The sequence below is a fragment of the Neofelis nebulosa genome, chromosome 9 (assembly GCF_028018385.1).
Source record: "Neofelis nebulosa isolate mNeoNeb1 chromosome 9, mNeoNeb1.pri, whole genome shotgun sequence".
NCBI lineage: Eukaryota > Metazoa > Chordata > Mammalia > Carnivora > Felidae > Neofelis > Neofelis nebulosa.
The window spans coordinates 78274585-78299463 of record NC_080790.1 but is presented as its reverse complement, the minus strand read 5'-3'; the positions used below and the strand labels follow the sequence as shown (position 1 = coordinate 78299463).

The following is a 24879-nucleotide window of genomic DNA, read 5'->3' as shown; positions in this document are numbered from 1 at the left end:
TGCGACAGGCCTGCTTTCTCACATGCCCTCTTTTGGAGAAGGGTATGTGCCCACAGTGCCAGTAGTTTGCCACTCCCTTGATGTCTGTGGATAAAGACTGGCCTATCTAGTCTCTAGAATGGGGTCTGACTCCTAGTAAAGCAGTTGAACTTGACTCATCCTGGGACAATTTCTTGCTTATTAGTTCCTTCTGGTTTCCCTTTGAGGCCACGTGGCCTGTTGGCCGGGTGAAAGTGCTGGCTTTCCAGAGCACTGCCGATTGGGTGAGCTGATTTCTTCCGAGCATGTGCATTGTATGATCTTAGAACTCCTTGAGTCAGGAGTTGTGTGGGAGCCATTGCTCCAAGGACATGGCAAACTCAACCTGATTTGACCTGATCTCTTTTGCAACAAGAAGTGGAATTTGGGAATTCAGCTCTCTCTCAAGGGCATAGTTGTCACCAAGTGTTCGTGAAGCAGAATTCTTTAGGGGCGCCTTAGCAACCAGTTTGGACCAGGGAGCAGCTGTGGTGCTAAACAACGTTGCAGTGGCCTTCTCTCTTCCCCTGCCTTCAATACCAAACAGCTACAGATTTTGTTGGGTGCTTGTTACAGGCCATGCACTTTTGCTGGGTGCTTTTACATATGTTTTCTCTTCTTAAAAAGAGGCCTGGGTGTCAGTCATTTGAATTTTACTTTTTCCTCCATCATAGTGATATATTATTCCTTTATCAACTCTTGGCTTTATTTCATTGTTCATCATCTCTTCTCTCTCTCTAGGGCCTGTGTTTGGAAACATGGACAAATTTGTGGGGCTGGGAGTATTTGTAGACACGTACCCCAATGAGGAGAAGCAGCAAGAGGTAAATGGCAAGTGTCAGAGCTTAGGTCAGCTGCACTGACATCACAGTCCTTTGCCTCAGGGATGTCCGTGATGGAACAGGGGATAGAATATGAGGGGTTTGGTTCTGTTTCCTTCATCTATTGAATTTGAAAAGTTAATATCCTTGTCAGCATTTTCTAGAAAGAATTGTTTATGATACACAGACCTTTGGGAATGACTGTCGTGATTGGGGGCTTTTTCTTTAGTGTTAACATTGTTCTCTTGTGCACGTTAGGTAGCTGCTGGAATTGAGCCTGCTTGGCTGGTTGGTGATTTGGCTACTAGGCCGGCACCAGAGCCAGCTGAATTTATATAACCCAGCTCCCCTGACTTAATAGATCACCACTTTCTTCTGCAGCTTGCTCATTCTTTCGAGCATCCTTTTCTTCTTCCTGTTTTTAGACCTGAACAACAATTCTGCTCTCCTGTAGGAAAGGTGGTAAAAGGAAATTGATGGAGTCCTAGCATTTCATTGCAATCCAGTATCTGGCTTTTGGCAAAAGCTTCTTGCTTTTTGTTGGCTGACCCTAGGGTTCTTTACTACTTTCTCAGACTGCCAGTAGGTTTGTACTGTCTTTGCCTGATGGCCCTGCCATCAGATGGTAGGAAAATGATGGTGACAGGTTGCTGGTGGGTATCCTATAGCTAAATAATAGCAAGAAAGGCAGGATTAGGGATGCAGACAGCACTCACTTTATTTTTTTCCCTAAAAGCTTTATATGAAAAATATCAAACTTATTTAAAAAATTGGAAGAATACATCATCGTATATGCAATACCCAGATTCAACGATTTTTGACATTGCCCATGGAGTTCCCCTGAGGGAGGTGGAACGTGAGACCTGAGTTAGGAGAGTAACCTTTTGTTGTGAGACACTTACAGAGTAACTTCTCCATGTTGCCTCTAGGCTCCTCCTCAAGCCGCCATACCTCAGGCACTTTCTAGGTGGGGGAAGTTAGTGAGCAAGATCAGCATTGGTCCCTGCGCTCAGCACTGATGTGTGAGAATGCCGATGGGGAACTATGGGGCACCGTAGGAGACCCAGAGGTGCATCTAACTTGGAGTGGGACAGTGTGGTAGTAGTGGTGGTAGAAAAGATTTCCTCCACGAAGTGACATTTACATTGAAGTCTGCAGAAGTAGGAACCAGTATTCCATGCAGAGGGAAAAGCGTGTTTAAAGGTGATAGAGTGAGAGAAGGGACAGAGAATGAGAGGAAAAAAGGGATCAGAGAAAGAGGAGGCTAGAAAGAAAAACAAGGCTAGCAGTCTTGCCATGTTGTACAACTTCAGGGGCCACCATTCCCATTGCGTTCTTTAGTGTTAACACTGTTCCCTGTTGGGCGAGTTGACCGGCCACTGAGATTGAGCAGTGTCCCTTGGGTGGTTAGTGGTTTGGCTGTTCAGACCAGCACCAGAGCCATCCAAATGTATGTGACTCATTCTCACCATGCACATTGTTGGGCCACATTCTGAAGAGAGGTGTTCCTGTTAAGGAGTCTGGATTTTATTCTAAAGGGGTAAGTGTGTTAAAGGATTTAAATGAGGAGAATGTCATGACTAGGTTTGTAGTCATGCTGAGGAAATAGTAGTCGTTAGAAGTGCATCTGAGTAAGAGGTATGGGCTTCAGGGCTTGACTGGAGTTTTAAACCTGGCTCTCTGCTTCTCCCAGAAATAAATTGTTCAGATTCTTTTAGCTTCCATTTCACCATCAGATAATAGTAATTCTCATTTGAGAGGGCAGATCTGATGGGCTTATTTCATAAGAAGAGTAGATGTTAAGCAGTAAAATTAGTTTCAGTTGATAAAAAATCAGCACTTCTTTTCTAGCTAGCTGTTATGGTTCTCACTCCCAGCTGCACATTGAAATTGCCTAGAGTGAATGTATTTTTTAATTTTATTTATTTTTTAATGTTATTTTGAGAGAGAGAGTGAGCAGGGGAGAGGCAGAGAGAGAGAGAGAGGGGACAGAGGATCTGAAGCAGGCTCTGTGTTGACAGCAGAGAGCCCGATGTAGGGCTTGAACTCATGAACTGTGAGATCATGACCTAATCCAAAGTCAGACGCTTAACCGACTGAGCCACCTAGGCGCTCCTGCCTGGAGTGCATTTAAAATTACCGATTTCCAGGGTTGCCTGGGTGGCTCAGTTGGTTGAGTGTCCAAATTTGGCTCAGGTCATGATCTTCCGGTTTATGAGTTCGAGCTCTGCGTCGGGCTCTGTGCTGACAGCTCAGAGCCTGGAGTCTGCTTTAGATTGTGTCTCCCTCTCTTTCTGCCCTTCCCCTGCTCACACTGTGTCTGTCTGTCTGTCTGTCTGTCTGTCTGTTTCTCTCTCTCAAAAATAAATAAAAACATTATGGATGCCTGGGCGGCTCAGTCAGTTAAACATCTGGCTTCGGCCCAGGTCATGATCTCACAAGTCATGAGTTCGAGCTCTCCATCGGGCTTTCTGCTGTCAGCACAGAGCCCCCTTGGGATCCTCTGTCCCCCCCACCCCCCTCTGCCACTTCCCGCTCATGCTCTTAAAAATAATAAAAAAATTTTTTTTAAATAAAAACGTTAAAAAAACTTAAAAAATAAAAGTACTGATGCCCAGGCCCCAGCCTCGGAGAGTAGAATTCTGTTTGTCTTAGGTGCCATGTAGGCAACCTGACTTTTACAAAGCTTTCCAGGTGAGTCACATGTGTAGCCAGCATTGGGAACCCTTGGATCAACATCAGGTCCTTGTTTCCATATCAGTTGTTTACTTGTTAATCAAATTTGTTTATTAAAATGAAATTTAAGAAAACTAATAAAAGTGGTTTCTGTTTATTAGGTGGCTATTGTGTGCCAGGTACTTACAAATAATGCCTTCATCCTGATCAAAACTCCTTAGGGTTAGTATTATTTTTCCCCATTTACCAGTGGGTACAGAAGCTTAGAGACGTGTCTTGTTCAAGGTAACAGCCAATGTAAGGTGGAGTCAGATTTTGAACATAGGTTCACTGGATTCCAGAGGCTGTGCTTTCAATTATGATGCTCTACCTTCTCCCTTCCTTCCATTGTTTCTTCTGCAGGTTGATTTCCTTGAGAATGGAGACATTTATTATTCTCATGTAATCTCCTATGTAATTTCAATTCTTAGAGCTTATATTCTAATGTACAGAGTATAGAAATTGTACTCCTGGAACTATTTTATAGAGTAAAATCAAGTGTGTGTTTTGTTGGCAGCATGATTTACTTTGATATCATACATAAAGGTGCCAGGCATTGTTTCAAACACTTGTACATGTATTATTTGTATATTATATTGTATATATTGTGTGTATATTATGTATATTATATGTTTAGTGTATTATATACATATAACAACTCTTTGAGGTAGATATTATTGTTATCTCTACATTATGGGCAAGAAACTGAAGTGCAGAAAGGTTGAAAAATTTGTCAGTGATACACAGATAGAGGGTGTGATTCCAGACTGCAGTCTCATTATTTTGCCTTAGTGTTTTTGAGTACATAAGAAGAGGGTGACAGATATGGCACCTTTTGAAAACTTGCACATGTTACATAGACTATGTGCTGGACTAGGAGGACAAGTTGCTGGCAGGAGGGAGTGTGGAGCAATTCATCAAATCACTCAAGGTAGTGGTAAAATGTTTCTATGGTTTCGTGTTTCTTTGTCACCAGAGCTCATGACCTTGTTGTTCATCTTACCTGCTACCACATTTGTTCATGAGGAAATGCTGGGAAAATATTAGCAACCAGTAATGCATCTAAGAAGAAGGTGAGGGAGTTCAGTGTAGGCTTGGCTCTCTGAAATCAGGACAGATTGTTAAAAGTCACATAACCTTGGGGCGCCTGGGTGGCGCAGTCGGTTAAGCGTCCGACTTCAGCCAGGTCACGATCTCGCGGTCCGTGAGTTCGAGCCCCGCGTCAGGCTCTGGGCCGATGGCTCAGAGCCTGGAGCCTGTTTCCGATTCTGTGTCTCCCTCTCTCTCTGCCCCTCCCCCGTTCATGCTCTGTCTCTCTCTGTCCCAAAAATAAAATAAAAAATGTTGAAAAAAAAAAATTAAAAAAAAAAAAAAAAAAAAAAGTCACATAACCTCAGTTTCCTTGTCAGCAATATAAGAATTGTAATTTAGGTGAGTGAGTCAAGAGTTTCACTATTTGGGAGTACAAGGTACTACCTGTGCCATAGTGAGGTTGCCAGATCATAAGTGATTGTTAAAATAATAGTTGAAGAGGGGCACCTGGGTGGCTCAGTCGGTTAGGCGTCCGACTTCGGCTCAGGTCACGATCTCGCGGTCCGTGAGTTCGAGCCCCGCGTCGGGGCTCTGGGCTGATGGCTCAGAGCCTGGAGCCTGCTTCCGATTCTGTGTCTCCCTCTCTCTCTGCCCCTCCCCCGTTCATGCTCTGTCTCTCTCTGTCTCAAAAATAATAAAATAAACATTAAAAAAAATTAAAAAATAAAATAAAATAATAGTTGAAGAAATAGGAAATCTGGGGCATCTGAGTGGCTCAGGCAGGAAGCGTCTGACTCTCAATTTCGGTTCAGGTCATGATCTCACTGTTTGTGAGATGGAGCCCTGCGTCGGGCTGTGCGCTGACAGAGTGGAGCTTGCTTGCGATTCTCTCCCTTTCTCTCTCTTTCTCTCACTCCCCTATTTGTGCTCTCTCTCTCAAAATAACTAAATAAACATAAAAAAAAAAAAGAAATGGGAAATTTGGATAGATCCATACTGGGTCAAGAGATTGAATTAGTAATAAAAAATGACTCACAAAGAAAAGCCAAGGTTCAGATGGTTTCACTGGTTCATTCTGTCAAACATAGAAAGTAGAGTTAATACCAATTCTTCCCAAGAATTCTTACAAAATATAAGAGAGGACACTAACCAGCTCATTCTTTGAGGCCAGTATTATCCTGATGCCAATACCAAATAAAGACATCACAAGAAAAGAAAACTACTGACCAATATCTCTTATGAATATAGATGTAGAAATCATCAACAAGATACTAACAAACCAAATCCAGCAACATAAAAAGGATTATATTCCCATGACCATGGTATTCATCCTAGGAATTCAAGTTTGCTTCAAAATCTGAAAATTAAGGCACGTCTGGCTGGCTCAGTTGTAAGAGCATGTGACTCTTGATCTCAGGGTCCTGAGTTTGAGCCCCATGTTGGGTGTAGAGATTACTTAAATAAATAAGTAAAAACTTAAAAAATCTGAAAATTAATATGATAGACCATATTGATAGAATAAAGGACAGGGGCACCTGGCTGGCTCATTCGGTAGAGGGTGCAACTCTTGATTTCAGGGTCAAGCGTTGAAGCCTCATGTTGGTCATGGAGCCTACTTAAAAAAAAAAAAAATGAATGAAGGATAAAAACCATATGATCATATCAATACATGTAAGAAAAGTATTTGACAAAATTTAATATCTCTTTATTGTATTTATTTATTTTTAAGGTTTTATTTTTTAAGTAATCTCTACACCCAAAGTAGGACTCAAACTCACAAACCTGAGATTAAGAGTTGCCCACTCTACTGACTGAGCCAGCGGGGCACCCCTAATATCTCTATGATAACAAAAACTAAACAAATTAGGAATAGAAGGGAACTTCTTTAATTTGATAAAGGGTAACTATGAAAAACCCTCACCTAATATACATAACTGTGAAAGACTACGCTTTCATTCTAACATCAGGAATAAAGGATATCCCTTCTTGTTACTTCTATTCAACATTGTACTGGAGGTTCTAATCAGGCCAGTTGGGTAAGAAAATAAAGTAAAAAACATCCAGATTGCAAAGAAAGAAGTAAAAGTATTCCTATATGTAGACAACATGATCTTGTATATAGAATATATTAAAGAATCCCCAAGAAAACTACTAGAACTAATAAATGAATTCAGCAGGTTGTAGGATACAAGATCAACATATAAAAATCAGTTTTACTGCTGGCATTGAATAGTCAGAAAGTGAAAGTAAGAAAACAATTCCATTTATACTAGCATGAAGAGTAAAATACTTAGAAATAAATTTAACAAATAAAAGTATACTCTGAAAACTATACAATATTGAAAGAAATTGAAGACCTAAGTAAGTGGAAAGACATCTTATGTCATAGATCAGAAAACTTAGTACAGTTGACCCTTAAACAGTGTGGGGGTTAGGGGCAGTGACCCCCGATGGAGTCAACAATCCACATGTAACATTTGACTCCCCCAAAACTTAACTACTAATTGCCTATTGCTTACCGGAAGCCTTACTGATAACAGAAAGTGTTGATTAACATTTTCTGTCTGTTATATGTAATGTATGTTGTATTCTTAAAGTAAGCTAAAGAAAAGAAAATGTTACTAAGAAAATCATAAGAAGAAATGTTTACAGTACTGTATTTATATTTTAAAAATCCACATAGAAGTGGACCTGTGCTGTTAAATCCCATGTTGTTGAAGTGTCCACTGGATCTTTTTTTTTTAATTTAATTTTTTATTTTTTTAAGTTTACATCCAAATTAGCATATAGTGCAACAATAATTTCAGGAGTGGATTCCTTAGTGCCCCTTACCCATTTATCCTATCCCCCCTCCCACAACCCCTCTCGTAACCCTCATTTTGTTCTCCATATTTATGAGTCTCTTCTGGTTTGTCCCCCTCCCTGTTTTTATATTATTTTTGTTTCCCTTCCCTTATGTTCATCTGTTTTGTCTCTTAAAGTCCTCATATGAGTGAAGTCATATGATATTTGTCTTTCTCTGACTAATTTCACTTAGCATAATACCCTCCAGTTCCATCCATGTAGTTGCAAATGGCCAGATTTCATTCTTTTTGATTGCTGAGTAATACTCCATTGTCTTTATATACCACATCTTCTTTATCCATTCACCCGTCGATGGACATTTGGGCTCTTTCCATACTTTGGCTATTGTTGATAGTGCTATAAACATGGAGGTGCATGTGTCCCTTTGAAACAGCACACATGTATCCCTTGGATAAATGCCTAGTAGTGCAATTGCTGGGTCATAGGGTAGTTCTATTTTTAATTTTTTGAGGAACCTCCATACTGTTTTCCAGATTGGCTGCACCAGCTTGCATTCCCATGAAGTGTCCACTAGATTGTTAAGATGATGACACTCCTACATTGGTCTCCAGATTTGACACTTGTCCTAGCTATCAAAAACCTAGCTGGCTTCATTACAGAAATTGACAAGGTGATCCTGAAATCAATATGGAGATTCAAGAGAACCAGAATAGCTAAAATAATGCTGATTAAGAAGAGCGAAGTTGGTAGGTTGCCTGGGTGGCTCAGTTAGTTAAGCGTCCAACTCTTGGTTTCGGCTCAGGTCATGATCTCACAGTTAGTGGGTTTGAGCCCCATACCAGGCTCTGTGCTAACAGCGCAGAGCCTGCTTGGGATCTCTTTCTCCCTCTCTCTCTCTCTCTCTCTCTCTCTCTCTCTCTGCCCCTCTCCAGCTTGCTATCTCTCTTTCAAAAAATAAATTAAAAAAACATTAACAAATTTTTTAAAACTTAAATGAGGTTGGAAGACTTACACTTCTTCATTTCAGAACTTCTCACAAAGCTGTGGTAATAAAGAGTGTGGTACCGGCATCAGGATAGACCTATAGATCAATGGAATAAAATTTAAAACCTAGAAATAAGCCCTCACATTTGTGATCAGTTGATTTTTTTTTTTTTAATGTTTATTTTTAGAGAGAGAGTGCGAGTAGGGGAGGGGCAAAGAGGGGACAGAAGATCCAAAGCGGGCTCTGTGCTGACAGCAGCAAGCCCGATGTGGGGCTCAAATTCACAAACCCTGAGATCGTGACCTAAGCCAAAGTTAGACCTAAGCCAACACAGGCGCCCCTATGATCAGTTGATTTTTGATTAAGCTATCACGACAATTCAATGGGGAAAGAACTTCCTTGAACAAATGGTGCTAACTCAACTGGATATCCACATGCAAAATAATGAAATTGTCCTGTATCTTACACTATACACAAAATGTAATTCAAAATGAACTGAAAAACTGAATGTAAAAACTGAAACTATAAAACTCTCAGAAGAAAACATAGGGTTAATTCTTCATGACCTTAGATCAGGCAGTGGTTTTGTAGATGTGACACTGAAAACAAAAGTCACAAAAAAATAGATGAGTTGGACTTCATTAAAATTAAAAACTCGTATTGTGGAAGATACCATCAAGAAAGTGAAAAGACAACCCACATAGTGGGAGAAAATAAATGAAAATCCTATATCTGGTAAGGGACTTGTTCTTTATATATTCTAGATATAGTTCAATAGTAAAAAAACAAAAAAACAAAACCTAATTAAAAAATGGCTGGGGTGCCTGGCTGGCTCAGTTGGTGAACCACGTGACTCTTGATCTGGGGGTTGTGAATTTGAGCCCCATATTGGGTGTAGAGATTCCTCAAAAATAAAATCTTTTGTTTTTAATGCTTTTATTTTATTTGAGAGACAGACAGACAGAGTGTGAGCTGGGAGGAGCAGGGAGAAGAGGAAGACACCAAATCTGAAGCAGGCTCCAGGCTCTGAGCTGTCAGCATAGAGCCCAATGCAGAGCTTGAACCCACGAACCGTGAGATCATGACCTGAGCTGAAGTTAGACTCAACTGACTGAGCTACCCAGATGCCCCTGAGAATAAAATCTTAAAAAAAAAAAGGCCAAAGGACCCGAATAGGTATTTCCCCACAGAAGATATACAAAAGGTTGATAAACATAAAAAAATGCTCAACATCTTTAGCCACTAGGAACATACAAATCAAAACCAAATGAGATGCTACTTAACACCCACCCATGGCTATTTAGTCATAGCTAAAATAAAGACAGAGGATAACAAGTGCTGGCAAGGATGTGGAATAATTGGAACTCTCATACATTGCTGGTGGGAATGTAAATGGGGCAGTTGTTTTGGAGAACAGTTGGGCAGTTCTTCAAATTTCTAAATACAGAGTTTGTATCATCCAGCAATTCCACTCCTAGGTGTATATACCCAAGAGAAATTGAAATCATGTCTGCACAAAAAGTTATATGAATGTTCATGGCAACATTGTTCATAATAGCCAAAAACAGTTACAACTCAATGTTTTATCAACTAATGAGTAAACAATATATATTCATACAATGGAATATCATTGAGCATTAAAAAAGAAAGGAACCATTGATAGGTTCTCTAATGTGAATGACACTTGAATACATTATGCTAAGTGAAAGAAGCCAGTCACAAAAGACCACATATTGTATGATCCCATATATATGAAATGTTTAGAATAGGCAAATCTATAAAGATAGAAAGTAGATGAATGGTTGCCTGGCGGTAGGGGTGGGGAGTGACTGCTGGTGGACATGGGGTTTCTTTTTGGGGTGATGAAAATGTCCTAAAATTGATTGTGGTAATCATAAGCTTAACTCTGTGAATGTACTAAAAGCCATTGAATTATAGGCTTTAGGTGAATTATGTGGTATATGAATTATATCCTAGTATCACTATTTTTAAAAAACATTGATTGAAACATGACCTGATCTTTTCTTGGCATTATGAAGTCATCAGCTGATGGTCATCAGTTTCTCATGAGAACCCAGATATTGGTGAAAAGTTACAGGGAACTCAGTAGCAGTCTTGGAGCAGGAATGTCTTCCTTCAGTTGAAATTAGAGTATGATGACAAGAGGCTATCCTTGAATGAGAGCACAGAAGTGCAGTCCTTTGAGCCTTGGCCCTTATTCTTACTGGTGAGATTTGTATTTGGGTCTTACCCCAGGAGGCAGAAACAGCAGGTTAGAGAGTAGGAAAAAAAGCTCACTGCTCTTCCGAGATCACGCCAGCTTAGAAGTCTAATTTGTCTAGTCTACGAGGTGTTTCCCATATTTTCTTAATGTGATGACTGTTTTTTCTCTTTTGAAACTGGAAGAAAATTGATAATACAATGCCATCCATTTAAAAAACACATTCTTTCAAGTGATGAAGATACTGATCCCTCTTGGTCTGTCTGTTGTCAGAAAGAATCTTTGAATCAGTAAGGGAACTCCACAGCACCTTAAATTCTCTTGTTATCCTTCAGCTTGGATGTGACTTAGGTTTTTTTTCAGTCCTAGGTGAGGCAGTGTTTTCAAAGAGAGACTCCTTTGGAAACGGGGTCCAGGGAATTTTGGCAAGTTCCCTAGATGTGATTAAGCATCAAGGCTGAGCTACACTGAGAGCTAGTTTTCAAGGGAAGTAGAAATGTATGGCTTTCTACATACAATTTTGAATGAAGAATTGAATGGAGGTGAGGAGAAGAGAATGTTTCTTTTTTGAGACAGTGAAAGAGGGAAAGAGGAAGAAGAAAGCAAGAACCAGTGCTCCAGAGGACACTTAGCTCTGGGTTAGTTCTTCACCTTTCTTTGGGTTTTGACAATATGATGCAAGTGGTAGGCCCATAGCAAGGTGCAGGAGATGTAGGATTTTGCCTATGTTTTTAGGAGTTTTATGGACTCCCCAAAGTAGAACTGTAGACAAGATCTAGAAAATTGATACCTCTTCTCATTAACAAGAAATAGTCACATACTATCAGAATGATGGGTAGCAGTGAAATTAAGGCATACACATTAGACGATATTCTAAATCTTGGCACTTGTAATGTGGGCAGGTAGGTTATAAGTCAAGTGTTTTGGGTTTCGGGCATACCTCAAGTTTAAAGTTTCCTGATTTTAGGGCACCTGGGTGGCTCAGTCGGTTAAGTGTCCAACTCCTGATTTTGGCTCAGGTCATGATCTTACTGTTCGTGAGTTTAAGCCCAACATTGGGCTCTGTGCTGACAGTACAGAGCTTGCTTGGGATTCTCTACCTCCCTCTCTCTCTGCTCCTCCCCTGCTCACTGTCTCTCTCTCAAAATAACCAAACATTAAACAAAAAAGAGTTTCCCAATTCTAAAGCGCTCTATCGAAGTCCTCAAGTTATGTTATTTGGGTTTATTCTAGTGGGGTCACAACTAAGATACATGGGATTAAAATGATTCCATGAGTTTAAGAGATAAGGATAATGTTCCAGGAATGTGAAGTTCTTCCAGGCAGGCAGTGGCTTGGAGGTGTCATGTTTCTGTGTCCTCCATTTAAGAAGCTTTGAGACTTGGGGATATAGTCAGTAGTATAGGTTAGTAATAGTTAGGGGGCAGTAGGGTAGGGACCTTCTCATGCTGCCCAGTAATGTGAGAATTTCACTGGTCTTGTTACCCACTGAATAGGGTGGTATTGCTGAGCTAACCAGTCACCTCTTCATACAGATCCCTGTGTAAAAAGTGAAGTAGATGAAGGACTTGAAGGACAGGTGACTTATAGCATTTTGAAAGTCTGAAAAGTGTTTATCTGTGGAAGCGGCAGTGTGTTCCACTAGTAACCGAGGGGAGGATCCAATAGGAATGTGGAAGGAGATGCTGTAGAAGAGGCATTTGTTTAATTCTTATTTTTATATAAAAGCTGATTTTTAAAAAATCAGAAAAGGCTAAAACAAAAAGCATGCAAACATCTTTGTAAAAACAAAAACATTATATTGAGCAGAGTGTGTGTCAGTGGGTTTTAATATAATGTGTTTTTATTTTTTTAAGTTTATTAATTTTTGAGAGAGAAGGAAAGAGAGAGCAGGGGAGGGGAAGAGAGAGAGAGAGGGAGAGAGAATCTCAGGCAGGCTCCACACTGTAGCGTGTAGAGCTGGATGTAGGGCTCAAACCCACAAACCCTGAGATCATGACCTGAGCTGATATCAAGAGTCGGATGCTTAACCAACTGAGCCACCCAGGTGCCCCAACATGTTTTTTTTTTTTTTTTTCCTATTTTTTAAAAATGTTTATTTACTTGAGAAACAGAGACAGAGCACAAGTGGGGGAGGGGGAGGGAGAGCCAGAGACAGAATCTGAAGCAGGCTCCAGGCTCTGAGCTGTCGGTGCAGAGCCTGATGCAGGGCTCGAACTCACGGACCGTGAGATCATGACCTGAGCTGAAGTCGGATGTTTAACCGACTGAGCCATCCAGGCACCCCTAGATTCAGATTAATCTTTAAAAATATTTTATTTTGATAGAGTTAAGTTACAATAACACAACAAAGAATTCAGGAATGTTCTTCACCTAGATTACCCCAAATAACGTTTCATTACATTTGCTTTGTCCTTTTCTTTTACCTTTCTGTGTGTGGGTGTGCATGCACTCATGCATGTGTGTATAGTTTTTTTCGGAACTATTTAAGAGTAAATTGCCTTCTGTCATGCTCTCTTAATCCTGAATACTTGTTTTTCCTACAAATGAGTTCTCTTACACAGCCAGAGCACAGTGACTAAAATCAGGAACTTAGCAGTGATAACAGTACTATTTTTAATCTACTGACTTTACTCAACTTTCACCAATTGTCCCACTATGCCCTTTGTAGCAAAAGAAAACCCCAGATTCTCTGTCCTATTCAGTTGTCATCTCATTCCTTTTTTAAACTCTGGAAGCATCCTCTAATATTTCTGTGTTTCAAGGTATATTAGAGACCTAGGGTTTTTGTTGTTTTGTTTTTTGGTTTCTAACAGTATATACGGAAGCACAGTGACTGAGCCAGTGTTCTGGGGCCAGACTACCTGGCTTCAAATTCTGGTTTTACTACTTACACAAGTTTTCTTACCAGTCAAATGGGGATACTAATCCCACCCCTTAAAGCTGTGCAGATTAAATAAATAGGTGCGTGTACATGACTGAGCACAGTGCGTGGCACAGAGGAAGTGTTCCAAAAGTGCTAGCTCTTCTCATTCATACCACTAACTGGCATTCTCAAGGAACATTGTGCAGACATCTTGGCAATAGTGGTTTTGGCTGTTTTCTCCCTCTCTTCCTCACCCTCTTTTTCTTCATGTCTATGTTCCAGAGAACAAACTTTGCCAGCTTACCCAACTGCATGATGCCTCAGATTGGAAAAAACTGCTCTTAGAGAGCGGCTTCTAAAGGTTCATGAACTCATATTGGTTGGTAACAAGTTTCACTGGTCTAACAAATAGGAACAGTGAAATGAATTTTCATAAATGCTAAATTGTTTATTGTGAAAATATATAGTTCTTTTTTTTTTTAACTTTTTACATTAAAAAAATTTTTTTTATGTTTATTTTTGAGAGACAGTGTGAGTGGGAGAGAGGTAGAAAGAGAGGGAGACACAGAATGCCAAGCAGGCTCCAGGCTCTGAGCTATCAGCACAGAGCCCGACGCGGGGCTCGAGCTCACGAACTGTGAGATCATGACTTGAACCGAAGTCTGATTCTTAACCGACTGAGCCACCCAGGCGCCCCGACTTTTTACATTTATTTTGAAAGAGAGAGGGTGTGCATGCAACTGGGGGAGGGTAGAGAGAGAGAGGGAGAGAGAAAGAATCCTAACTAGGCTCCACATTGTTAGTGCAGAGCCTGACGCAGGGCTCGAACTCATGAACTGTGAGGTCGTGACTTGAGCTGAAGTCAGACACTTAACCCACTGAGCCACCCAGTTGCCCCTCTTTTGGTGTTCTTTTCATAAAATTTTTTTTTAACGTTTATTCATTTCTGAGACAGAGACAGAGCATGAGTGGGGGAGGGGCAGAGAGAGAGGGAGACAGAATCAAAAGCAGGCTCCAGGCTCTGAGCTGTCAGCACAGAGCCTGACGTGGGGCTTGAACTCGAAAACCGTGAGATCATGATCTGAGCCAAAGTCGGTCACTCAACTGACTGAGCCATCCAGGCGCCCCTTTTGGTGTTCTTTTCAAAATATTTATTATAGATGGTTGTTCTATTTTAATGTTTAGTAGGTCATAAAAGGCAAACCCATTAATCCCCAAGATATTTTTGGAGATTTTACTGGTGTGTGGCAGCCAATGGCCTTCTCTAGAAGATGCATATTTGGCTTTGTGCTTATTTAATTAATTTAAAAACTTATTTATTTATTTTGAGAGAGCGTGTGTGCACAAGAGACAGGAAGGGGCAGAGGGAAAGGAAGAGTGAGAATCCCATGCGGGTTCCCTGCTGTCAGCGCAGAGCCAGACTTGAGGCTCAATCTCATAAACTGTGAGATCATGCATGACCTGAGCTGAAATCAAGAGTCAGCTGCTTAAAAAAAAAAAAAAAAAAAAAAGAGTCAGCCTTTTAACCAGCTGAGCCACCCAGGTGTCCCTGGCTTTGTGCTTATATATGAGCACCTGAGAATAGTGTTTCTGTCTAGAAATTCATTAGTCTTTGATTAAATGAATGTTTATTGACTCCCTCCTGAATGCCAGACACTGTACTAAATGCTTTACATATCTTGTATCTTCACGATCAGCCCTGTGAGCTCTGTGTTATTCTGCCTGCTTACAGGGAGGAAATGGAATCTCAAAGAGCTAATGTAATCCACCCAAGGTTATACAGCCCTGAGTGGCATAACTGCAGTTAGAACCCAGGTCTCCCTGATTACAGAGGCCGTGTGGGCACCTTTTTCTGTCTAGTGGTTTACACTACTTGTGTGCTTGGGATCTGTGGAGTTTTAGCATAGGATCCATAAATCCACAAGTTCATGGGTCTCCCTTCAGTCAAGGTAGGCTGAAGGTACAATTACCATGTAGAGGGTTCTTTTTTTTTTGAAGTGTCCTCGTAGTACAAAAATTTGGAAATATTCCTTCACCCTACAGTCAATAATCATTTGGATGATAGGTAGGAGTGCCTAATTTTTAGTGACTCTTAAATTAGGAATGAAACTACCACCCTGCTTGAGTCCGAGTGATTCTTCAGCCTTTGGTTCTTGCTATATATAGGCTGCTTTCCAAGGAAAGAAAATGAGCTGCTGTGTGAAATTAGTGGCTTCCCAAGGAACACTTAAGAACTCCTGACTGGGCATGGAAAATAAGAGGGCATTTAAAGACTTACTACTAGTATGAGGTGAAAAGTTGAAGGCCGTGTCACGAGTTGCTGAAGTAGACAGATTCTGGCTCCAAAGGTGTGGGGCGCTGTGTCTGGTGCAGTGTTTCTTAAACTTGGTTGTATATCACAACTGTCTGTGGTGCTTTTTGAAAAATACATAAGCCTGTGCCCCCCTCTAGACCTATAACTGAGACTCTTTGAGGGCCCCACATGTATGTGCAACTGGGAAACTCCTGCAGGTGATGCTGGGGGCCAGCTTACCTCTGGCTATTCCTGGATAATCGGATGCCTCACCAGCCTTGGGAAGAGGAAGGCTGCTGTCAGTTAAGGACAGTTGTCTGAGGCACCCTTTTGAAAGGTGCAACATAAACTTCTGATCATGCGTACTAGGGTCGATAAATGGGCTACCCAGGGCATTGTTACTCCCTTTTCCCTAATTGTTCACTGAAGTGATGAGTATTCTTGTCAGAAGCCCGTTTCTGTACTCTGCTTGACAACATACTCATAATTCCCTTGTTCCAAATGATAGTTGTGGAAGAGTAGTTTGGGGAATTTAGTCATCCACTGATTCATTTTGTACCTTTCTGTAGTCCTGTGCATATTCCACCAGTGGCATAAGAGCAGAGCAGTGGGGGGCTTACCCTACGGTCCTCACTGTGGCTTCCAAGGCCCAGCGTGATCTGGCTTGTGCCTCAGCTCACACCCACCTCTCCCTCACTGGCTGCGTTTCAGACACTGGCGTCTTCTAGTCCCCAAATATGCCAACCTCATGCTTCTTACACCTACAGATCTTTTGGTGGCTCTAACGACTAGGGCCTCAGCTCAGATGTTATCTCCTCAGAGAGCTATTCCCTCAGTAGCCTATCTTGTTACCTCTTTTATTTTTCATCATAGCATTATCCCTCTCTGAAATAATTTTTTAAAAGAGTTTTATTTAAATAATCTTCTACACCCAACCTTTGGGCTCAAACTCACGACTCCGAGATCATGAGTTGCGTGCTTCTTTTCCAACTGAGCCAGCCAGGTACCCCTCTCTCTGAAATAATTTTATTTGCTTGTTTATTGTTTGTCTCTTCTACTCTGTGTCCGCTCCGTGACAGCAGATACCAGTCTGTCTGGTTTTCCATTGAACCCCAGTATCTGGAACAGTGCCTAGCTCCTAATAGGTGCTCACTAAGTGTTAGAGGAAGAAATGCTTCGGGCTCTACACCCTCACACATCCTTCCCGTAGGGCAGGCCTGGCCTGAGCTTGTTGCTCAGCAACATACCTCTTGTTGCTTCTAGCTTAGAACCGTAGCAGTTTTCTAGAGCAAAGCTGAATACCCTCAAGCCTCGGGGTTTTTCTAAATCTACCATGCCACCATGCTTCCATGGAGCTTCTTCCTTACCCACATGTTGTAGAATGACAATAGCTATTTGGAAAATATATGTCCATAAAGCTCACTTAGAGGGTAGATGATCCCTTTGGATTAGAGTTAACTTCATTGTCTCTCAAGTGGTAGGATTTTTGTCTTTTGGGCAACAGCTGTATCCTGAGATTCTGGGTAGTAAAGGCCATCTTGAATTCGAAAGAAGTTAGCCCTATTTGTCAGTCCTGTCTCTCCCCTTCTTATAGAAATACTGTCTTCTGGATACAGACAAAACATGTGGCCTGGCCTTCTGACTCAGAGACATAAGTGGGGCCTTCTGGCATAATGTAGTGCTGTGTGTTTATATTATAAAGTTTCTGAAAGCCTCAGAGGTATTCCTAGTGGGCCCCTTTGGGATTGATACTAACAGACCCTCTCCTTAGAAAACAAACAAGCCTCTATGCACAGTTTTGCCCACAATTTTGAGGGGTGTAAGGACTTGCTAAAAGCCCTCCACAGACCCTACATTTCTGTTTGGGGATTTAGATTGGTTTGCTCATCCACCACAGCTGGGTCAAAGCTCTTCCATGGCTGTTTCTTTCTGACCTGGTCTCCTGTCTTCTGTGTCCTCTCTCATTTTTATAATAACCTGCTGGACCCTCTCAGGCCCAGAAGAGGCGATATTCTCCAGGAGTCCAGGTACTCAGTCTTGACCCACCATGGCCATCCCTTATTCCCTGCGTGTCCATCCACCATTTGCCCCTGTTCACACCCATGTGGCTGTTGTCTTGAATCACCATTCTCTGATTTTGACTGCATCTCCACCTTGCATGTTGACTGTTGAGGGCAATGAGGAAGTCACCAAAGAAGTGGCATGTGTCATGTGTCATGTTTCCTCTCCTTTCATCACCCTGCCTCTGCACTGCCTCAGCACTGGGCTGGTTCTTAAATAGTTAGGGCATCATTTTTGAGGAAGCATTCCCTCCTACAACTCTACTGGAGAGAGAGAAAGCCTCTGAAGTTGGTGGGAAATGGGTAGTGGGAGTGGGAGGGTATTGCTGGCAGAAGTTATGTGTAGGTGAAGCTGAAGTGGGCTGGAAGGTCTTTCAACTATGAACAGTTGTGGCTGGAGAACACCATCTGGCAGCCTGGTTCTGGCAGTGCTGTTTCTGAGTCCTAATCCACATGGCATCCATCATATGCTTATAGGATTTGAGAATTTGAAAGGAGCTATCCAGAATGGAAAGGTTTTCCTGATCAAACAGGTATTTTCAGAGTATCTGCTATATGCAAAATGCTTACCCTGGGGATGAGTAGGGGTGGGTGAAGGGGGTTTGGGAGGGATGGAAGGTGGAGACACATAAGGAAGTATAAGTGATTTTTTTCTTCAAGGAGTTTACATGGAAGTTGGGGAGATAGGTATATATACATAGAAAGAAAACCACCAGTCCTGAGTCATGTGTAAATGCCAAATAGGGATCTCTGGAAGGATTCAAGTCAAGACTCCAGAGGGGCCATTTCAGACCCACCCCACATTAGTAGCAAGGAGATTCCTGAAGGCAAGTACAGAGTTCAATTGCTTCCTGGGCTATATCCTTTGAGTGACCATCTGAGAGTGGGTTTTGGGGAGCCGCTAATGATGAGGCAGAATGGTCATCTGGTCTGCTGGAAAGGGCTCAGCTTGTATGTGCGCAATTCTGTTGCTATTTGTACAGGCATTCCTAAGAGTACTTCCTTACTGTACTCTGCTTTTCCTTCCCTGCTTTCCCAGCGGGTATTCCCTTACATCTCAGCCATGGTGAACAATGGCTCCCTCAGCTACGATCATGAGCGGGATGGGCGGCCTACAGAGCTGGGGGGCTGTACAGCCATTGTCCGCAATCTGCATTATGACACCTTCCTTGTGATTCGCTATGTCAAGAGGCATCTGACGGTGAGTCCTTGTTTTCTGGACCAGTTAGTGGTATGGTCTGCCTTGCACCTGCTTTCATGGCCCTGATTTATCTCTTCTTTTTATTCTAGATAATGATGGACATCGATGGCAAGCATGAGTGGAGGGACTGCATTGAGGTGCCAGGGGTTCGTCTGCCCCGGGGCTACTACTTTGGTACCTCCTCCATCACTGGAGATCTCTCGGGTATTGCCCCATGTACTCTTTATTTGTCCTGAGTGAGGTCATGTCTCGATAGCCAGGCCTTGGTGAGGCTTCTCAGAGGGGAAAGCCAGACAAGCAGAACTGTGGGAAGCAAGTACCCAGGAAGTGCCTCTCTTCTGACATTTTTATATCCTTAACCCGCCTCCCGCCCCCCCGCCACCCCTCCCAGGCCTATGTTATCCTAGTCCAGTTGGCTCTAGGAGATGGTTGGTGCTAATGCAAAGTAGTATTTGCCTCTTCATCAAGCCTGTGTTTTGAGTTCTGTACTTTGATATCTCTGGTGCCCCTTCTCTTAACAAAGCTTTTCCTTGAATTCCTTGACTCTGCCTTCCCTTTTCGAACTCATCCCCAGATCTTCCTTTGTGCTCAGACTTCTGAATGTGTCCTGTGCACAGGTGCTTCTGTTTCCAGGCCATCCACTGCTCTACCACCCTGTAGTCAGACCTCCCATGCATCTCGGTCAAGCCATTAGCACTACTCTTCGCAAACCTGCTTTGTCCTTGCCATACCATGGTACTCTGTTCTCAGTCCCCATTCTTTGTCCTCTCTTCAGCTGGTTTGACCAGTTACTCTGAAACTCCAGCTGTTCTTGATTTATGTGGCATTAATAGTGCGTGGTTCTTTTACTTTTCTATCTCTGGATTTTCTTCCTACTTGTTCCCAACTTGTAACTTCCTCTTATATGTTTGTTCTCTCCCTTGGCTTGAGCCTTAATCATAACTTCTTTTGAGAAGAGGTGAGGCACTGAATTTTTGGGGTTTTTGACTAGTACAATTCATTATGAATAAAGCTAGTGTGAAGTAGAGTAATTTTTATCCTAAGGAGTTCTTTGCTCTAGATGTTTAGTGATAATGCCTATGTTAACAAGTCTCTGTTCTCTGCCTGTGGGATATCCCTAAATACAAATTATGTCTTTCTCTTAAGGTCTTTCTTGTTGACATCTTCTTACTTGTTATGCAGTGAATTGTTGAAAATGGCTGAGAAAGGACACATTTCAGTACCCCCAGCCTTTGATGCCCCTACATTGTGAGGAGCATTGGCCCATCTTTTTATCGTTTCATGGCTTAAACTCATTCCTGACAGCAAAAACATTTTTCTAATTGAAGGCAAATCTAGTTTTTTCCTCTCTGAGAGTCTGCTAAAGATAGGAATCTAAGCAGCTGTAAATGCCACCCTAATAATAGAAATGGCCCTCTTCCTTCTTCAGGGAGGGAGGGAGGGAGGGTGGGATACCTGGAGCTGGGGCAGCCATCTTGCCACCAGCTGGGAGATGAAGATCACAGAAGAGGGCAGAGTGGAGAGAATCACAGAGAAATGGTGCACCAGGCTTCCTGGTGTACCATGCCTGGACCATACAGAGTTGCAATTGGAATAATCCTAGTATGTGAGACATTGATCGATTTTCCCCCATATACAAAAATTCTAAATTTCTTGGTTCAAAGGATGTCATCTAGGTGTGAGGAAGAAAAAAGTGGGAACATGATATGGTTTCTCTCTTCTGCCAGAAGTCAAGACAAAATGTGCTGAGAAGACACAAGTTGGGAAAGAGTTTGGGGAAGGAATGGTTGAGGGGTCCCCAAATTATTACCCCAAAGTGGAGTTCCTCAGCTGGAAGCAGAGAGGGCAGAGAGTACCCTATGCAAATATATTTCTCTTGTGTTACATTATGAGGATCAGAGTTTCCTTTGGGCCCAATACACATGTCAGAAGTCAACTAGAATAATGATCTAGATCAACACTGTCCAGTTTAGTAGCAACAAGTTACTATAGTATATAGTAGTATATAGTAGTATATAGTAGTAGGTGGCTACTGGACACTTGAAATAGGGCGATTCCAAACTGACATGTGCTATAAATGTAGGATACACACTAGACTTCAAAGACTTAGAAAATGAATCTAATGTCATCAACAATTTTTCTATCATTTGCATATAGAAATGATAGTTTTTTGGATATATTGGGTTAAATAAAATATATGTTAAAATGAAAAAAAAAAAAAAAAAGGAAATGGCAAGAAGTCCAGTCTCCAATAACCAACCCTAATAGCCATGAGCACCCATAGCATTCAGATTTGTGGTCTCTTAATACCAATTCATGCTAAAAGGAAAGAACAAGAGCTTCTTGGAGAAATGGCTGATGCCAGGGCTGAGGCAGGAAATGGATAAACTGGGAACCTCCCAGGAAAGCAATAAAGAATCAGACATTTCTGGGTTCATGCAAAAGGACTCAAAAGCCAACTCGAATAGGCTCTCACTGGAGAAAGATAGGTCACATTGAGCACCTGTAAGATTGTACAAGTTCAGTGTATTGAAACACATCAAATATGTTTGAATCTATGAGTTTATTAATGATACTTTTTTTTTAAATTTATTTATTTGTTTTGAGAGAGAGAGGGAGAATGGGAAGAGCAGAGAGAGATCCCAAATAGCCTCTGCACTGTCAGTACAGAACCTGATGCAGGGATCGAAATCAGGAACTGAGAGATCATGACTTGAGCCGAAACCAAGAGTCAGATGCTTAAACAACTGAGCCATCCAGGTGCCCCCATTATTAATGATACGTTAAAAAGAGAGAAAAAAAAGGAGCTCTTAATTGCTTGATCCTTTCTCTTGTAATTATTAGTGAGATTCAGAGTCACAGTTATAAGGAGCTGCAGAGAATTAGGCCTAGTCCAGAAGGGAACTGTGTGCCATGCCAGTAGCTATGCCCTGCTTGTGACCTAGTAATCAGCTGCCACAAGGCCCTTTCCTGTCTTGCGTGTGTGTGTCTGCATGGAAGGGAAGCTATAGTCCTGTGTCTTCCCTCACTGTACTACAAGGCTTCACATATGATATGGGCTTTCATTCTTGCATTATGTGTAAGTTTTAAAGTTATATAGGTAATGTATGCTTGTTGATAAAAACTTTAAATCCTGAGTAATACAGAATATTCTCTCTGTTCCCTATTCTTGATTTTAGATGAGAAAACAGGTTCCAACCATTTTTCTCAATCACTGCTAGTGGGATGCCTGGCTTGCTCAGTCAGTAGAGCATCTGACACTTCATCTCCGTGTTGTGAGTTCAAGCCCCATGTTGCATGGAGAGATTACTTAAAAAATAAGTAAATTTCGAAAAGAAACAAAGTCATTGCTAGTTAGCTGTGGATCAGAAGCTTGAACCAAGAAAGTCCCAAGATACCTCTGTTTGAGGTGGTTTGGGTCCTCCCTGTGCTTTTCTCCTTTAGATAATCATGATGTCATTTCCCTGAAGTTGTTTGAGCTGACAGTGGAGAGAACCCCAGAAGAGGAGAAACTGCATCGAGATGTGTTCCTGCCCTCAGTGGACAACATGAAGCTGCCTGAGGGTGAGCACAGGGGATCCTGGGAAGTGGTCCCGTGGTCAAAGGGAGGTCACCGTGCCTGGAAGGTCTGGGGTGACTTGCACCTGCAGCTTGTGGGTCCGTCTCCTTTCTGTGCTCTTCCACTAAAGAACATGGAGCAGGCGCTCCTTCCATTCCACTTGTCTCTGTGTTACAGATGAGCAGGGTTGCTCAGTTTGTTTGTTGTTTTTTATGTTTATTTTTATTTTTGAGAGAGAGAGAGACAGAGCACAAGTGGGGGAGGGGCAGACAGAGAGGGAGACACAGAATCCAAAGCAAACTCCAGGCTCTGAGCTGTCAGCACAGAGACAGACATGGGGCTCGAACCCATGGACTACGAGATCATAACCTGAGCTGAAGTCAGACGCTCAATCAACTAAGCCACCCAGGCGCCCCAGGGCTGCTCAGTTTTTAAATTGAGGCATCCTGAAAGGGAGAGTCTATCATTTCTGGCTCCCAGAAATGGGTGTCAAGCTGGAGACTCTATATCTTCCCAGCTGGGTGGGCTCCCTGATTCTGACTTGCTTCTCTCTTGCTTCCTCAGTGACTGCCCCATTGCCGCCCCTGAGTGGCCTGGCCCTCTTCCTCATCGTCTTCTTCTCGCTGGTGTTTTCCGTATTTGCCATTGTCATTGGTATCATACTCTACAACAAATGGCAGGAACAGAGCCGAAAGCGTTTCTACTGAGCCGTCCTGCTACTGCCGCCCCTGTGGCTGTCACTATGAGGTGTGGGAGGAGCAGGCACTGGCCTGAGCATATAGCCTGGCAGGCCTTCTCTAGTCTCCAACAGCTGGTCAGGGACTCTGTTCTGTCACTGGAACTTTGAATGCAGGGACACTGCATTACCATGGTAATCCATGGGGACATCTGACTCTGGTTCAGGAAGCCCACCTACCCCAGGGCAGTGCTGCTGTGACGTGCCTTTCCCTGCAGTCCTTCCACTTGGGAGCTAAGAGGATAGAGAGAATTTATGCGGTTATGGTACTCAAATCACAGAAAAGAATTTCATAGCTCAGGCTGCCTTGTTGTTGGACTCAGAGGATCCTTGTACTTCATTTTTAAATCTGCAAAGAATACAACACTGATAACTTCCCAGACCTTCAGGCTTCCATTCATTGCTTTTCATCCAAGCCTCTGTCCACTTAAGGAACTTTCGTTAGAAATCTGGATGGAAACTTCTTCCCTGAGTTGCCTTCTCCCTCCGTTCATCGCTCTCTCCAAATGCAGCCTGAGCTGGAAGAGACATCTGGATGCTTGTCTTTTGGAGCCTGGGGCTGCAGAACAAACTGAGGTTTTGCTGACCCTCATTAGGTGGCCATGGGGAAAGGGCTTTTTGCTTTGGCTCACTGCTCTAGTGATTGTTTTTTAGTGTGAAACTTGGCTCTCTTGGTTTGTGACTTTCCCAGTTGGTTTCTTTAGGCCCTCAGTCAGGTTTGACACACTTGGTGTGCAAGTCAAGAGAAACTTGGAAGACTTCATGGATGTAATAGGAGTAACTGTGAAACTGCCCAGCTCCATGTTTTGACACCAAAAGCAACATTTGCCATGTGGAGATGTTTCTGGACTCTGGAGCCTGCATGTTTTGTGTTTATCATGATTTTTAGAATCCCACTTTGAGTGTTCAAAATGTAAGGAAGCTTTCTTTTTATAGCCTCGGCTTGGATACTCCCCAAAGAGGAAACTTGGCTTCTTCTTCTTAATGGATAAGAAACTATTGCTGAACTCCTGTTGCAAATCTGGGAGCAATAGACCCTGGTCATCTGTGCCTGGAAGAGTTCATTGTCATTAAGTGACAGAGGCTGAGTGTCATCCACTGTGGGTCAATCCTTGTTCCACTGCCTTATCTGACAAGGGGTCAAGTGCTGCTCACCTGTCTGCCCTGTGGTTAAATTGGCCAATAGGCCAGTCTCCCTGGAGGGCCTGGAGCTCTGAGCCCTCCTAGCCATGTACTTCTGTAGCCTAAGGGAAATTCTTAAAATGGCTGATGGAAATCAAACAGTGTCCTTCCTTTGAGGGGTAGGTTTGGGGGAAGGTCTAGGCCTTCTTCTGAGCCCCAAGCCTGTCAACCCTTGGCCTGCCTTCTTTTGGGTTGGGAAAGCCCTCAGCTCAGTCCAGAAGGAAAGGAGGGCACCTTGGCTGCGTATAAGTTTCTGTCGTGTTGGGCTTTTTTCTGTCCCTCCCATGTGCGTAAGTGAGCATCACAGGCCACAGTGCTCTCCTATAGGTGGGAGTAAAATGGGGTCCTCCTAAGACCTTCCCCACAAGAGCAGAGCAGCTCCAGG

The 24879-nt window shown here is 42.5% G+C and overlaps 1 protein-coding gene across 11 annotated transcripts in view; it reads left to right on the top strand.

The window, feature by feature from the left end:
* LMAN2L (lectin, mannose binding 2 like) overlaps positions 1-24879 on the top strand; it is an 81019-nt gene that overhangs the window by 21425 nt on the left and 34715 nt on the right. For 5 of the 11 annotated variants that reach the window (XM_058684319.1, XM_058684320.1, XM_058684317.1 and 2 more), the window contains exons 3-7: positions 17751-17783; positions 18856-19017; positions 19107-19221; positions 22462-22581; positions 23141-24593. In XM_058684319.1, the coding sequence (XP_058540302.1) occupies positions 17751-17783; positions 18856-19017; positions 19107-19221; positions 22462-22581; positions 23141-23283 (573 nt within the window). In that variant the 3' untranslated portion in view covers positions 23284-24593. Of the gene's footprint in view, positions 1-759; positions 843-17750; positions 17784-18855; positions 19018-19106; positions 19222-22461; positions 22582-23140; positions 24594-24879 lie in introns of those variants that run through there. The other 6 variants (XM_058684322.1, XM_058684323.1, XM_058684312.1 and 3 more) reach the window with 5 other exon arrangements.